This window comes from Cydia pomonella, chromosome 18, assembly GCF_033807575.1.
Source record: "Cydia pomonella isolate Wapato2018A chromosome 18, ilCydPomo1, whole genome shotgun sequence".
Lineage (NCBI taxonomy): Eukaryota > Metazoa > Arthropoda > Insecta > Lepidoptera > Tortricidae > Cydia > Cydia pomonella.
The window spans coordinates 15,048,617-15,065,552 of record NC_084720.1 but is presented as its reverse complement, the minus strand read 5'-3'; the positions used below and the strand labels follow the sequence as shown (position 1 = coordinate 15,065,552).

The 16,936-nt window shown below is 35.0% G+C and overlaps 2 protein-coding genes across 2 annotated transcripts in view; one reads left to right on the top strand and one right to left on the bottom strand.

Moving 5' to 3' along the window:
- Window positions 1–16,936, bottom strand: part of LOC133527561 (hemicentin-1-like) — a 443,871-nt gene that overhangs the window by 312,352 nt on the left and 114,583 nt on the right. The window contains exon 2 of the mRNA XM_061864618.1: window positions 3,460–3,514. The gene's annotated coding sequence lies outside the window, so the exon portion shown is untranslated. The remainder of the gene's footprint in view (window positions 1–3,459; window positions 3,515–16,936) is intronic.
- LOC133527552 (synaptic vesicle glycoprotein 2C-like) overlaps window positions 1–16,936 on the top strand; it is a 39,192-nt gene that overhangs the window by 13,582 nt on the left and 8,674 nt on the right. Inside the window, exons 3-7 of the mRNA XM_061864609.1 lie at window positions 906–1,068; window positions 5,840–6,021; window positions 13,905–14,089; window positions 14,672–14,850; window positions 16,441–16,600. Of these exons, the coding sequence (XP_061720593.1) occupies window positions 906–1,068; window positions 5,840–6,021; window positions 13,905–14,089; window positions 14,672–14,850; window positions 16,441–16,600 (869 nt within the window). The remainder of the gene's footprint in view (window positions 1–905; window positions 1,069–5,839; window positions 6,022–13,904; window positions 14,090–14,671; window positions 14,851–16,440; window positions 16,601–16,936) is intronic.

Genomic DNA, 16,936 nt, shown 5'->3' with positions numbered 1-16,936 from the left:
GGGGTAACAGAGGGATGAAACTTTGTGCAGAGTATAACCTCCCCAAAAGGCATCGTTTAATTACAGTTTCGGCCCAAAATCGCTGGGGGCAATTTTTCCTAAGCTATCCTGCTACACCCTTTAGTGTGTTGCCATGGTAACTCCTACGATTTATCATTTCGTGGACTAGTGATATTAGTCTACTTACCGTTCAAAGCAATTTTTTGTATTTGACTACAAAAAGTAGTGTGAAGAAAAGTAAAATGAAGATTAATTTACTTTGATCTACATAACATTTTAATTTTACCACATTTAACAAGAAGCTTTCACAAAATAGCCTATTACAATTTTAAATACATTTCGTGGAATTTCAAGCGTCAAAAAAACCAGGCAAACTTCATCAAAAGTTCTACAGAGCCGGCTTATTTGTGTTTCGTTCATTGCGATATTCCGAGCGATCGGAATTGATACCCTGAAGTTTAAAATGCGCTCATGCGACCACTAGATCGGATTCCAATTGTATACAGTTTTATATTCATAAGGGATTATTTTTATATTTAAATCAACGGAGCAATATTATGTTAAAACAATCAGTTGGTAAACGGACTATTATTCTACATCGTTTAATAATTTTAAAAGAGGATAAATATGATAGTAGCAAAGCAAAGCCAGCACGGATCACCTGGTGGTATGCAGTCACCAAAGACATGAAGTTGCAATATTAGCACGTGCTTGTTGTTAAGTACTAAATATATTAAAGGATTTGCGGAGCAAATTTGTAGTATTGTATATACAGTACTGTACTTTGCAGAGACAAAAGTGTCGAGTGCCACTATAACAATTATGTTTTAGGAAACGATTATAGTCATATATTACTGTGAATGATGTCTAGAGTAGTTGCGACTCTAATTAATTTTACATTCCAGGTATGATGTTTTCCTCCCTAATCGCCGGTTTTCTCACGGACCAGTTTGGCCGCAAACTGTTCCTCGTTGGCGGCTACTTCGGGATTTTTTTCTGCACTCTCATCGCCGCGACTAGCCAGACTTACGAAGTTTTACTTACAGCTAAATTCTTTGAAGGCATCTTGTAAGTATCGTGATCAAAAGATTAATCGTCCTTCTCTGGAAAGATTCTCATCGTATTAATTACGTCGTCCAGTCTTCAGATAATTATCGAACATACCTACAGATTTTATTTCAAAAAATCTGTAAGATTTTGTATTCTGACTTAGATACTTTTGTGGATTAAAAGTTCCATTACTGTACTTTCTATATAGAAAATAGTTTCCAATGTTCAGTAATTGATACTATGGTAGTAACCATTTAAAAAATAAGTTATGACCTTCCCCAAAATGCATTAAGAAGATTACATTACTTCAAAAGCAACTACCGCAATATGTACCAGTACGTATGTACTTAGGTTTCAATCAATCGAAATTATTACATTTTACAATTTTTTCTTTTAATATAAAATCTCACAGTTATGATGCTATTATTATAGGAGGAAAGCCAAAAAACAAGAAGAAAATAAAAGATATGGCACGTCACGCCAAACTTGTGATGGAAAATAAATATGGTCATCGAAAGGGTTCTAACGTTTTACCTAATTAATTCATAAAATATACTTCTGTTTAAAGTTTTGTTCATCACGTCCCTCGGCTATACCTATCACTAAGTACTTTATACTAAAAGGAGCAGTATACAGGGTAACGATATATTTAGGTATAAATGCAACTAAATGAAAATCAGACATGTTTTCGTGATTTTTGTCTATCGTGGCAACCTAACAAGCTTAACTTACGTGATAATTTGTCATGGCCTTTGCCTTGTAAAATCGTGTCACAATTGAATACAAAACCAACTATTTTAAGAGGGTTAAAGAAGATTACGAACAAATCACGCAAGCGCCTTGACCTTAAATGACTTGCAGCAAACTTGGAAAATTTACTTAAGCATTCAAGTTACGGAGCGTTAGTTAAGTTTATAAAATATTTCACACGCTAGGCATCGATTTTATATCTAAGTTAGTAAATAGAAGGATTGGAGTCGCCGATTCATGGGAAGATGTGCTTATTCTAATATGGCGTTTCTCATTACTTTGTTAGATAAATAAGTTGCTCAAACCTTTTTCAATGACGTACATATGTCTACAATATAGACAAATCGTTCTAAGGCTTTAGGTGACAAAATGGAGATAATATATGATAATTCGAGACGTGATGTGACAGTACAATTTTTTTTTAATAGGATTTACAATTAAGAAATGCAGTCTAACTGCTTTATTTGTAGATGGTGGAAAATTAAACAAGCCTTTGAATTTTCAATATTTAGTTACATTTTTTCGTTCGTTCCTCGTTAGTTCGTTTCTCTGTATGCGCCATTTTGACTTTTGTGCTTACGGACGGTATTTTTAGTAGTAGTAGTTTATGATTTTTATGAATAAAGGAGGAAATAATTATTTGCGAAATATCTAATATAAACAAAGAAAATTTGTCATGTTCAGATCAAAAAGAATAATTGTATTGACTACATTTGGGTGGCGTAAGATTCTTTTATCATTTGCATCAAAAAAAAATCCAATACTACATGACATTTTTGAGCTTTTCCATGCAGAAACATCAGATAATACTTAAATTTACCGTACGAGTAATACCGACAGCAAAATCATTCCCGTAATTGCCAATGCTCATTCAAGAAGCATTAAGCAAGTCATTTGATACGGGGATGCAATCCCACGTAATCGCCTTTGGGTAAGTAGGAATCTATGAATACAGGCAACCGCTTCATAGATTACAATTTAATCGCATTATGTATTTGGTATTTACACTGCCCACGTAAGGGTGTAACAGCTGTTGGAAAACCCATTTGTAATTCGTAATCTTGCGTAATAAATTCCAAATTCAAACTGTTCCCAATAGCCGTTACGGCTATAGGTACTTTGACCTCAGATTTTTTTTTTCACTTTTAGGATATACACATGGTGTGGATTGGATAATCTGAAATATGAATGAAAGCCTTTAACCCAGTACTAAGTCCATAGCTTTCACCCAATATCCTAGTTCATTTTAGAATTTCATCCGCTCGGCGTACCACTTACATTTCATTAAAGTGTCAGAAGGGCCTCTAAGTATTGAATTCGGCTCCGCGCACGCCTCCCAAATATCCGAAACACCATTGTTCCGTGATGGGATGGGTAAAGACATACAAATAAAATATGAAATATGGTGTATACCTCTACCCGTTGCCAAGCGGACGCGAAGCTCCCTAAGTGCACCTTGGCAAAACGCCTGGACAACGCTAGGAAGATGATCATATCTATTTCAGTTTCTTAGATGTTAACGTTTAGACTTATGATGCGATACTTAACTGATTTAATCTTTATTTCATAAAACACAGTTGTGTAAAAGTCACAAACTTCTGCTAAATAAGTGTTAGAATGTACGATATATTACTCAAATTTAATTAAGGAAGCTCTTACCTTTAATTTACTGCTGTCTTGTCTGCCAGGCGGATGTCTACTTGATATGCTTCACCTGTAACAAAAACAATATTACGTTAAATGTAGGTAAAGATACAACTCAATTACTTACTTGATTAATTCTAGTAGTTTATACGATAAGTCGCTAAGCCAATTCGAATTCGAATTTACAAATTGATGTTATATCATCCCATTCTGAGATTACACTTACTTAAGAAATATATAAATTGTGCAAGCGGGATGAGCAGCCGAGTAAACCCACATCTATAGAAACTTTAAAAATCGAATTCCGATTTTCATAACTACGAGCCACATTTAAAAAAAAAATATTTGTGACAGGGATGGAACGGTATGTTTCGTTTGAAAACTAAAAAAATTTTTAGACAACTTACCTTTCTGTCAATAAATTGATATACGTATTCTATGAAACCGTATCGGTCGCAATTACAAAAACTCTCAGCCCAATTTTGTTACGAAACAAACCTGATAATTGTTGGTTTCCGTTGAAACTCTTCCTTCGGACATTTGTCAAACTTTCACGATAACGGCAGCCATTTACCTAAACGGCGGAAACCGAGAATTAGGCGTTTCACGTTTTTCTGATTTATGGATACTGAGAGTCATTATACTTTGATATTTTTATAGGTCTTCATATTTTATAGTAATCTTTATTTCCATCTTGGCAGGTTGTTTCAATTTAAGCTTAAGCGTACTGAAATGGGAAATATAACAGTGGTTGCATTAATTATCGTTCGATTACCAAAGCCATGCTTCGGTTACAAACGTGGTTTGTATAATTGAATTCTCGTTTATGTTTATGTGATGAGAAACGGCGGGAGAAAATATGATTTTATACATTGTACAATTCGATACATTACCTACACAACCTCAAATTAATTTTACGTGTATGGGTTTTATTTGAACCCTTCCTTGGGTGAGGGTGTGAGAGGTCTCTTCCGCATCCTTGCTTTGGTGACTGTCCATTCACGCCCCACCGTGTGGGGCGGTCATTCTGTCAGTCTGTCGTTCTGGGAACGACTGTGCGAACTGGTGTGGGCCAGCTCTTCGCTACCGATCGTTACCCAACCCCACGACCTAGCCTGGTGATACCGTTTGAGCGGGGCCAGGTTTCGGGCCGCGGTGAAGGCGACCAGTAGCTTAGCTGGCGTGTGCAGCGTGCTGGTGAGGCTGTGTCCGAGTGTCTTGTGTTGTGCTTGTTGATGCTCTGCTACAACAGGTGTAGGAGGGCTCAGGGCAAGTCCCGAGCCCATCTTTCCGAAGGTCTGGTGTTGTGATGCGGCGCGATGTCTCGTAGATGGTCGTGGCCGGTGTTGTCCGCGTGGTTAAACATGGCCTGCGTGAGACGCTCGATGAACTCCTCCACTGGATGTCTGTCGATACCCCCCGTCAGGGGGGTATGAGGGGCCGCTACCGCCTTTCAGCTGCGGCGGCTGTCGCGGGTCGCTCCCCACCGACCGGTGGGTGAGGTCAAATGGCCGTCATTTGGGGGACGGTGTGTGTGGCTGGTGTGGGCCAGCTCTTCGCTACCGATCGTTATCCAACCCCACGACCCCTAACCTGGTGATACCGTTTGAGCGGGGCCAGGTTTCGGTAGCTTAGCTGGCGTGTGCGGCGTGCTGGTGAGGCTGTGTCCGAAGTGTTTAGTGTGCAGTTGAACTCCTCCACATAAATTTTACTCATATACAAAAAACACACATTGTCGTTGTCGTGTCGTCAGTCGAGAGTTTCGAGTCGCGCTCCAATCTAATCGGAGATGCGCGAGCCGAGACGAGGATGAGCGAGACGAGAAGGGAGCAGTATGTACACACTCGTTTTCGTCATGTCTTGGGGTGTCTCGACGAGTGTGTAGAGCCCACATAAAGATCAGTTCAACACTCCTTTAAATGATTTGACCAATTCTATTCTGTAAGTTTTCGCCAAGTGCGCATGTCAACTACATTGTTTATAAAATTATATAGGTAGTTAAATTTAATATTATTTTTTTACGTTTTTCTATTCTCAGGCGTTATTAAATCATATGAAATAATTTTTTTTCATGCAAGTAGTGGCTCGTAGAAAAAAAGGTACCTTAAAACCATAAGCATACATAATATAAAATACCTATAACTTATAACCAAAAAAACACAAATTATGGATAAGTAATTATCTTATACATTGAAGCAAGCAAAGGGAATGGGGGTTTTCAACGGCGAAAAATCTAATCTCTGGGAAAACGCGCTTTTTTATTTTTTATATATTTTCCGAGAAAATCTCGGTATTCCAGATATTTAAAATTTTACTGGCAATGTCAGGCAACTGCTGTTTTTCGGGCCATTTTGTACGTCTACAGGTCTCTTATTTTTGTCGTTTTTTTTTTCAGTTTCGCCTCATCCTTCAGCCCTACCATATCCTACACCTCGGAGTTCTGCCACAAGGAGATCAGAGACCGAGTGGTGTTATGCCAGTCCTCCTTCTCCGCGTTCTCTCAAGTTGTCATTGCTGGCTTGTCCTGGGCCATTTTCACAAATGAGTGGAGTTCTAGTCTATTTGGGGGGTTCATTGGTGAGTGTACTTGTAAAAATAAACGACCATTAATGCAATTTTTACAGAGCATACAATCGAGTCATAAAACGTACACAAACAAGCCTTCTTAAGCTTTATTATTGGAGTTTGTGGGCCTTTGAGTGCAACATCGACCAGGCAGTAATCTATTGTAACAGCCCTTTAAAATGTATTACTAATGCCCATTGAAACCAGGAAATTCCAGATTCTTTGGGCCGTAATGTACCACATAGGGTTGCAATACGTGCCGCCCTAAGTGGGAACTTCTTTTTGACATTAGTGGTCCACCGGAACAGAGAATGTGCATTGCAGTCTGCTTTGATTCCTGGCAGAACCTGCATTTCGCATCTTGTTTCTTGAGCTTACTGTAGAAGTTAATTAATCTGTGTAAGAATATCCTATATTATTACTTTTTTAATGATATTTTTATTTATTTAAATATATTTAAGATCTGTTGTGAAATTGGAAACTCGTTGCCGAAAAATACATTGCTAGAGAGACTTTAAAATAAAACAAGCATTCAATTCAATTTATCTTCTAATACCATTGAATCATATTTACTTGTCAATTTCTTTTATATGGCGTGCTGCTAAAGGTTAAAAATATAAGAAAAGAATATACCATTTTTGCTGAAACTGTTGAATACATCATTTTGTATAATTTACCACCATAATTTTTTGATGATATTTTAAAAACTCTCCCTTCTCGTCTACCGGGGACGCACGCTTGCGACCTCATTATTAAAAGGCAAGATGAGAAGACGTGCTGATAGAAACAAATACTTGTTATTTAGATATTATGTGCAACTGTCAGCTTTTCTTGAAAAGAGCAAAATACTTCCTGTCCAGCAATCAGGTTTCCGTAAGTCCCGCAGCACCACAACAGCACTTTTGGATGTGATTGACAACATCTTATCTGCACAAAATATGGGTCAAGGCACGATAATGACTCTCCTTGACTTTTCTCGTGCTTTTGATGCTATTAACACTCAATTGTTATTGTCCAAAATGAAATACTACGGTTTCGAGTCACAGACACTTGCATGGTTTGCCAGTTATCTTAGTGGTCGGTCTCAGATCGTTAAACTTCAAAATGATACAGGGTCATGTGTAAAGTCAAAGCCATCTACTGTCTCCAGAGGAGTACCACAGGGCTCCATCTTGGGTCCACTGCTTTTTATTCTCTACACCGCAGATGTCCGTAACTCCATTAAGCATTGTAATATCCACCTTTACGCTGATGACATTCAAATCTACATCTCATTTAATCCAAATAATACAGGACACGCTGTTGCCAAACTAAATGAAGATCTAGAAACTATTACAGCCTGGTCAGAGTCCAACTGCTTGGTGTTAAATCCAAGTAAATCTAAAGTTATGGTATTTGGCTCTAAACATCAAATTAAGAGGATCGAACGCCATAAACCAGCAGTTATTATCGCGGGAAATGAAGTCGAACGTGTATCGGAGGCACGCAATCTGGGATTACTAATGGATCAGTCATTGCGTTTCGAGGGGTATATTGCGGAAATTACAAGAAATGCATTTTATAGACTCAAAATACTTTATCGAATCCGGAATTTTCTCAGCGTCGATCTGCGAATCAAACTTTGTAATTCTTTGGTACTTTCTAAATTCGATTATGCAGACATAGTCTATGGTCCACGTCTACTAGCCCGCACTGACCGTGTAGTACAGAGAGTGCAGAATGCATGTGCTCGTTATTGTTTCGGAATTCCACCGCGAGAGCATGTGACACCTTATTTAAACTCAGCGGGTATTCTCAAAATGGCACTTCGTAGAGAACTACACCTGTCATCTTTATTGTTTGGAGTTTTTAAAACCTCCGAGCCAGAGTATCTGTATGATAAGTTCACATGGCGCGCTAGCAGGTCGAGCTTGTATGGCATCAGATCTGTTTGTAGCGAATTGGTATTACCACGTCAACATACTGCTGCATTTCGAGGTAGCTTCAAATATACAGCAACGAAATGCTGGAATAATATACCTCCACCCCTCAAAAACTTAAATACTGTAAGTAGTTTTAAATTGCGAATTAAGCAACATCTTATAGCAATACAAATCACGCTACCTCCTGGTACTAGAGCCACGCCGTCATATTTATAATGATAATATTTATGCACCTTATGTCTTTATTTATTTATTTATTTTTACCTTTTTAAGTATATTTGCACGCATGTATATCTTACATTATGTTATCTTTCTCGTATCAATCTTATAAGTTAATATACTTTATTTTTCATTTTAGCTCACACCACATTAGCACTTGTTTTGTCCAAATTATAATACATATAGTGTACACTCAAACATAATAACATAACTCTAAGCCATTTAGTTTCCGACTAACAGCGAGTAAGGGATAATATATCAAGGGTCTGCCTGAAAACCAGCGTTGTAGTAAATACACTGCAACACTATGCTGAGGCAAGCTCCTTTTTAACACTCATGAATATTTCTCCCTCATATATACAACTCAATTTCTTAGTTTTTAAGTCTGAATTTAAGGCTTATTTGTATTAAATGTCACTGTCTGTTAACTCTGCCATTTCATGTGATGTTGAATAAAAATTTTCTATGTCTATGTCTATGTCTATGTAACAAAATGTGTACAATTTCAACGACTAAATCTATCAATTTTACAATTTTGCTCTAAAATCGTTACCGGGCTTTAAAACTAAAATAGATGACAAATGCTTTTATGTAAGGATATAATATTATTACCGACATGTGTAAGACATACATTACCAGAATTCCAGAAAGCGAAAAAAAAAAGAATGTATTGTAAAATAGTACAATTAGATAGGCTGTTAAGAGGCTGTCAATACCTAAAGCGCGCACACTGTCTATTTGTATCGCAGTAAATGAGATAGCACTGTCGCATGTTACTGGGCCTGGGCAATGGAATAATAAGAAAAATATTTAAATTAAAAAAGTGGATTATTAGTGTAATATTTTACTCAACAGCGGCTTAGATATAAATGTTTTGAAATTGTGATTTTAATTGCAGACCCATAAGTCAAAACAATAAAGACATAAAACCGTTTAATTGTGATTTTAAGACCAATCTTTGCAATTATTTTCTATCGAGCCGATTTCGTTCATTCATGTATCGAGTACAACCACGGTCTTTGAAATATAATTAATATGAACATTTATTTTTCTTACTTGACTAAAACAAATAATCTTTCTTAAAAAACTGTTTAAGTAACATCAATTTCAAGGACATTGGGTGTTGACAGCCTCTTAAGCAATAACCTTAACTGGCCGGTGAACGTGTCTAAACCGTGTTTGTGTTGTGTTTGTCATTTAACATAAGTCGTTAGTTTACAATAATTTCACTAACGACTATAAACTTTAGTACGAGTAACCTTTAGTCCTTGCTTCGACTTTGCCACCTTGGTTTAGAAACAAATAAAAAACTTCTAATTGCTTGTAATTAAAATAAGTAGGTATTATTTATTAACGTTTAACAAAAAAACATTAATTATGTACGAATTTAAATATCATACTTACTTACTTTACAACGACATTAAGACTATATGATAACGATATTTTTGATGATGGTCATCAAGTCTATCGATTTGGTGCAGTAAAAAATATAATTTAGATTTATGCTTTTTCGCATTTAGTTATAACTTACCTGTAATAACTTACGGACAATTTAATGTTATGAATAAGAATCAGTGTGTCTGTCACTTTTTACAGTTTTTAGTATGTCTGCATATTTTATGTACATAAGGTAGCCGTTAACTAAATAAAACGCCATGAAATCCGTTTCGTAGTTTTTAATACCTAAACGGGAATCGAAATCGAAAGCATATTAGAAGATATTGTCTAGCTTGCTGCTGTGTAGCTAATTTATAATATAAACAAAAGAAATATAATCATAATATGATTTATCCCGACAATAGTTTTGATTGTCCAGGCTCTGTACTTTCAATTTAGTTCCATATCTACATCTGAAATAGCCCCTCGTAAAGTTAAATTACTGAATTCTCAAATTGAAACGGCGCCAATCCGCATCATCACCTCGGCGCAAATAATTTAACATTAAAGGGACTCTCTCACAGAAATTACGTTTCCGAATATTATCGTCCCGTTTATTTGTCGTTTGTGGCAATAATGACAACGATCTTGGTGCTTGAATACTAAATAAATATACGCCAATTGTAAAATTAAAAATAGCATTAAAAGTGACAATGGCAATGTAAAAACTTATAATATAATATTTTATTTACAATAACAACATATATAATAAACATTAACAGTTTTCGTTCATAAAACCTAAAATAGAAGTGCCCGAGGCGTCATCCTCAGAACGCTTGCTGCATACCAACAAATTTGCATTACTTACAGATGTAACGTTATGATACTTATGATACTATTATACAAGCGACAATTGCAATGTAAAAAGATATGTAAAATAAATTTAAAATATAATATTTTATTTACAATAACAACATATATAATAAACATTAACAGTTTTCGTCTATAAAACCTAATAGAAGTTCCCGAGGCATCATCCTCAGGACGCTTGCTGCATACCAAAAAACTTGCATTACTTACAGATGTAACGTTATGATACTATTATTCGCTAATGCAGTAGTTTTTTTCTGTGACTTCCTCCGCATAAAAATAGTAAATAGCACTTACAGAAAATATCACCTTTTTATTACTTCTTTTAATTCGGAGATGAAAAGTACTTTATGTAATAATGGTTTAAAAAATGATGTGTGCCAAAATCTACTCATTTTCAACTCTTTCTCTCTCTCTGTTCTGTAAACCTAAATATTTCCCACTGTTTTTGAATGGAATGCTACATAAAACTGTTGTTATTGTATAAAATTGTGTTTATTTTAATCTCACCAGTTTAGTACATTTCACATAATTCCCTCTTTAGTACATAATGCAGGATTAACATAGACGAACTTAATTTCATCTAAATATATTACTACTTAGTACTATTTTTATCTATCCAAACGTAGCAGTGTTGCCAGTTTGGGGTAGTTTTTGATAAGATTGTTGTTAAAAGAGTTCCGATAAAAATCAACGGCGACATAAAATGGAGTCGAGTTCAAGCCAATTACTAAGATTGGAGGGTACAATTGTTTGTACTACAAAAAAAAAACAACCAAACTAATTTAACTAGTTGTAAATGTAAAAAGTATAAGTTGCTCTACAGCAAACATTTCAACATTTGTGTGTAGTAGTGTTAGTATATCCTACGCCAATTAAAGTTGACAAAGGATATGGTAAAATTGTAAGTAAATCGTCTTTTAGTTTTTCTTTTAAGTATAATATTATTATATTAGTTCATGTCTGCAATTTTGACTGCGAATAATAATGATTTCTGTAATAAGATAAATCGTATGTTCTTTTCTGGGAATTGAACTATCTCCATTACAATCAGTTCAACAGAATTCTTTATATATAAGACATAAGGAAACTGCGTGGCATAGTTAATTAAAAAAAAATTTTTTTTCGTAAAAAGTAATTAAATGCTGCATTTAGCGCTGTTGTAACGTGAGCAAGTTATCTAACTTAACCAAACAATTTAAAACTTTGACGTATCAATAATATCATTTTGAACATCGATCGTCCGAGATAGTACTTGCGATTAGTAACAAATGCATAAACTCACACTAAACACTAATCAATATGTGAACAAGCCCTAAAACAGGTGTACATGTTCCTAGGGGCCTAATTAGATATAAACAAAATATTGATTGTCTCCGAAATGGAGTTAACTAGAATACTAGTGTCTTGAAGAAAGTAACTTAATTTAAGCACAGGAATGCACTAAAATTAAAGGAGTTCAAGTAAACCCGTGTATAAAAAAAAATAACGGGTTGCACTCCGGGAGTGCCGGCAGAAGTGAAAACTATTAACGTTGTGCATTTTTGAAATTTTGGAATGGTTAGGGAATAATTTTGCACGAATTGCTTTAATTATCAGTAATAAAAGTACTATCATTTATGTGGTAAAATACATTATTCATTTATTGCGCTATCGTACACAAATATGTCAATTTATATTACATAAAAAATTTAACACTTTTACAATTATTTAACATTAAAAATTTTATATCTCAGAAAAATCAACTTCCATCCATAATTTCAACGACTCTTACTTACACCATCATCATTACTGGAATCATCATGGAGTTTTGCGATCAGGTCACGTGTCCGTCTTACGAATTTTCAATCTGACGAATCTGTCGGTCACGTGACCTGTCGCGAGTTTAACATTTTTTCCCCATCACAAAAAGCGCACAGCACCGCTAAAGAAGTTATCACTTCAATAAAGTCAGGATTTCAGCATTATAATAACTAAATAACATCTGTGATATAGGCTCAAAATTTATTTAAAAAAGTATTAAATAGAAAATGTCAGGTTGATATAATTTATATTTTTTTATTTTATAAACCGCTTTCGAAATGATCTCCATTGTTAAAAATAGATATTTTTATTTAATATTTACAATTGTATAGACCTCAAATAGGCGACAATAACTGTCTTGCGCACAAAATGGCCGTGTTATCGCGGCGGAGGGATTGACGTTCGGCGTTAACACAATAGCCGAGATAAGAGCCGGCAAATCAAGCTCGTGTATTTTCATTGCAGTGTTGCCAGATATAGAGAGACTACATTTCTCTGCATTTTTTTACTTTTTGTCATTGCTATCCACCATATAATTTAACGTTTAATATAGGTAGATTTTATGAAATTCTATGTTCTTGATTAATCTCTGTCAACGCGGGTATTTGATGAATAAAACGTGTACTATGTAGAGCAAACTTTTAAAATTATAAATGATATATGTCGTGTTATTCACGAAGACGCATGACTTGTTAAGGTTAGATTTGATAAATCTGCGCGTTATCGTGGATGACACGAACTGAAAATGCTATGCAACTATTTGTAAGACTTCATTATCTTTTTTTAAATAATTAAGTTAAAAACATATACCTATATTATTTACCACTGTAGAAGTAAAAAATCGATCTACTTTTAATATTTTCCTTCATATCCTCCTGGATCCCAGAAGCGATGTTTTGTTTTTGAATTTGGAGCCATGGTCTTGTTTAGTGAAAGTTAAAAATAATGTTTGGAATTTGTCCTTTATAAAGGCATCTGGGACTCAGGAGGATGTCATAGATTTGCTCCTAAAACCTTAATTTTAGGTAATCGTAAAACTATTATTATCAGATGAAACAATTAATCTTTAATACCTACTGTTTTGTCTTGAATTCAAATAGTAGCAGAAAGCACGCCATTAACGCAACATTATGCACGTATTAACATTTATCACACCACTCTGTGTTACATTAAGCAAGAATGTGCAAACGGCTAATTTATTCTAGTTAAGAATTTCTTGCTGCCTATCTATGTCGACAATAGTCGACATAGAGCCCGATTCAAATTTAATTATTTGTTACGGTTTTGATATTATTTTGATGTGCCCTTGAAGATCGCTAACGCTGCATACATGCATGAAATGCGCGCCAATCACCGTAAAAATCGTCGTGGTGAATCTGTCAGCGGTAAGCGAAATATAATGTTATTCAACATTAAATTTTGCTTTCAAACATTCCAATCTGTGAGTGTCATTTGAAAACAAAATGTCTACTAATAAAGTTTACTGCGTCAAAGAAAAAAAAAGTAAAGACAATTTTAAGACAATCCAGAACAGCCATTCAACATCTCTGTTTTGCCTACTCTTTATTTATCAAATATTAAAAAAATGATTGTCTAAGTATAGATTTTAAACCGAGACTTCCTTCGGAGACTCAAGGCCAAAACATTTCAAGGACACTTTAATATTATATCAGGATATCTTTTCAACTTTAAATCTTGTTTCAGTCCTGCACACATGGAATTTCTACCTTTACCTCATGTCATTGTGGTCTTTAACTGCCAGCGTCCTTTACATGTTATTACCGGAAAGCCCTAAATTTTTAATCACTCAACAACGGTACGACGAAGCACGAGACATCCTCATCAGGATTTACGTCAGGAATACAGGGAAGCCAGCAGATACTTTTCCGGTAAATATTTAAAGGACTTTTATACATGTAAAAATCTGTAAGAAATTATCACTTATTTGAAAGGGATCTTGGAGTTTTTTTTTTTAGCTTTGAACAGAGTATATTGATAATCTGATAATAAAGAAAGGAATAACAGTGGATGGAAGATTAACCCCGGAGGCCGATTCTATTTTAACAATTTGATATGGTTCAAAATTGATACTTATTTTTTATTTATTTTTATTTATTTATTTATTCAGCAACCAAAAGAGGAAACCCTTGTGGGGGTTTCCTCTGTTGGTTGCCGAAATAATAAGTATCAATTTTGACCGCCTTCCGCTATTAAATTCAACGTTTAAAAACCTGAATGTTAACTTTCGCGCATGCATCAAAAATATCCGCGTTCTCGGGCATGCACTGCTGCTGTTCGTTTAGTGCTTAGCGAGCTGCGACCCGAACTCACGACGTATTCATAAGATCACAGAAGTCACAATAAGTGAGATATGTGATGAGGATTAGATGCTTCTTGAATGCATTTCCTGATCTTCAATCAGTGTTTATTGCATGATCCTAGTATATTTAATTTACCTTTCATTGTTACAGTTTCCTAACCTATGGAAATCAGCTAAGCAACAAGTAATAGACGAAGCGCCGGAACTTAAAAATGGTAGTGTATCTCATCAGTTGATGGCTGGTTTATATAATGTCAAACCTATGTTCAGCATGCCGCTAGTTCTACCGCTAATGGTCATATCTTCCATGGGGTTTTTAAGCATGGCTGTGTAAGTACATTACATATATTATTTTAGGAGAATTCAAGAACATTTTGCCAATTATCGCACTGAAATTTTCGGAAAATTTATTTTTAGATTTTCTAAACCTAGAATAGGGGTTGGCGAACTTTTGAAGACAAAAGTCAACCAAAGTAGAAGTTTATTTATGTCCTTCAGTTCATTGTTTGAATTTCTAAGAGCTGCTAAAGAGGATTGATGATTCGAAAGGCTGCATGCGCATGTTTGCCAGGGGTTGGCTTAGACTATATAGTTACATGATAATTTATTGGTTTTCAAAAAATTTTTGAAGAATACTCTCACTGTTAAGTGTAGGAGTATTAGACAATTCGTTGAAGATAAAACATAATAAAGAAGTCATTCATGATTCAAAATGAATGTCAAAAAGTGTGCAGGTACATATACAGGTGCAATAATTTACGGGGTGAATCAATAATATAATAATATACGGGGTGAATAAGTCATACTGAGCAAGTTTTACTATGAGACCAACCCCGAAATCGCGAAAAAAAAATTGGCTAATTCATACATTTTGCCTGCATTTTCTATGGGAGAGACAATTTCGCGATTTCGAATTTGGTCCCATAGTAAAAGTTGCTCAGTTTGACCTATATATTCAGCATGTAAATTATTGCAGGTGACTAAATAAACATCCTGTATTAATTAATATGCATAGAGAATTAGCAAGTATAGAAAAATGTAGGTATTTTGTAAAAGACTAATCCGTAAAAAATGGCGTAAGGAATAGTAATCTATTTATTATTCACAAAACGGGCATCAACGGATGGACGGAAGGATGGAAACCCACTACAAACTGCCAAGTCATTGAAACCCCTAAGGGGGCTAGTCTGATAGTTTCAGAATCTATTAATAGTCAGTGAGCAAAATCTGCTAAGTTGGTGTGGCCAGAAACTTGGTAAGGCGAGCTGGTTTGCTGATTAGACAATAATGTGCTGCCTAAGGTACATGTTAGGGACTTTGGATTGAAAGTTGTGACGTATTTTATCATATAGCTATTAGTTTGTAATCATTTGCATAGGTATTTATATTATGCTTGACTGAGATTAATCAATGTGTTTTTAGCACTCACAGCACTTACTACTGTATTAACTACTTTAATTTCGAAATGGCAATGTATTTTAATTTTGTGATCTTTAGATCTTCCCTTGTATTTTATCCTTTTAATTAATTTTTTAGTGTAATTGTGCATGTTTAAGATAAAAAAATCTTAGATATTGACGATGCAAAAGAGATCCAACAGATCCTATTTGAATAAATTGATTTTATATTTATCTTTAACTGTTCTTCAAACAAATTAGACAGATAACATCATGTAAAAATCAGGTGCTTTAATTTCAAAAACAAACTTAAACAAACACTAAGTATTTGTCTAATTGGTGCTATAGTACAAAGATTTTGCCTGCCATTGTATGCTTTTATTTAGTCGGTACTAATTATTAAAATTGATAGTCGAAGTGTAATGGAAAACGTTAGGTAAAATATTTTGGCCGAAAATTTTGCAATGTTTTACTATAGGTACAATTGATCAATTTAAAAATAAATGCGTGTTTTTTGTTACAGATATAATGTGTTTAGGCTATGGTTCCCACAGCTCTCAACTGTGGTAGAACACTATAGCAGCACGACCAGTAATGGAGACCTGTGTACTATGCTAGATGCATATACTGAAGACCTTAGGAATAGGACTCTGTTGGATACGGGTGCTAATGTATGCGTGCCGGTAAGTGTAGTTCAATAGTGTCCTGTTTACTATGTTAGTTATTTAGACTAACAGGCCAATTCGAATGTACACTGACATCAGCACTATATCTAAATTATGTCATTTTGTTATCGTATGTCTTGCTAACGCCAATACATGTACGGTCAAGTATGAGCGCAATGCAGCTGTCGATCAATTTTCGAACTTATCTTGTTGTAATAAGGTTCCGAAATGGTCCGTTAACTGTGTCAGTGATATCACTATGCTTGTAATTTGTCCGAGGACCTCAGGAATAATTTGAGGTTGGACGGGGACTTATGATTGTTTGTTTTTAAGGACAATCAAAGTACAATTGGT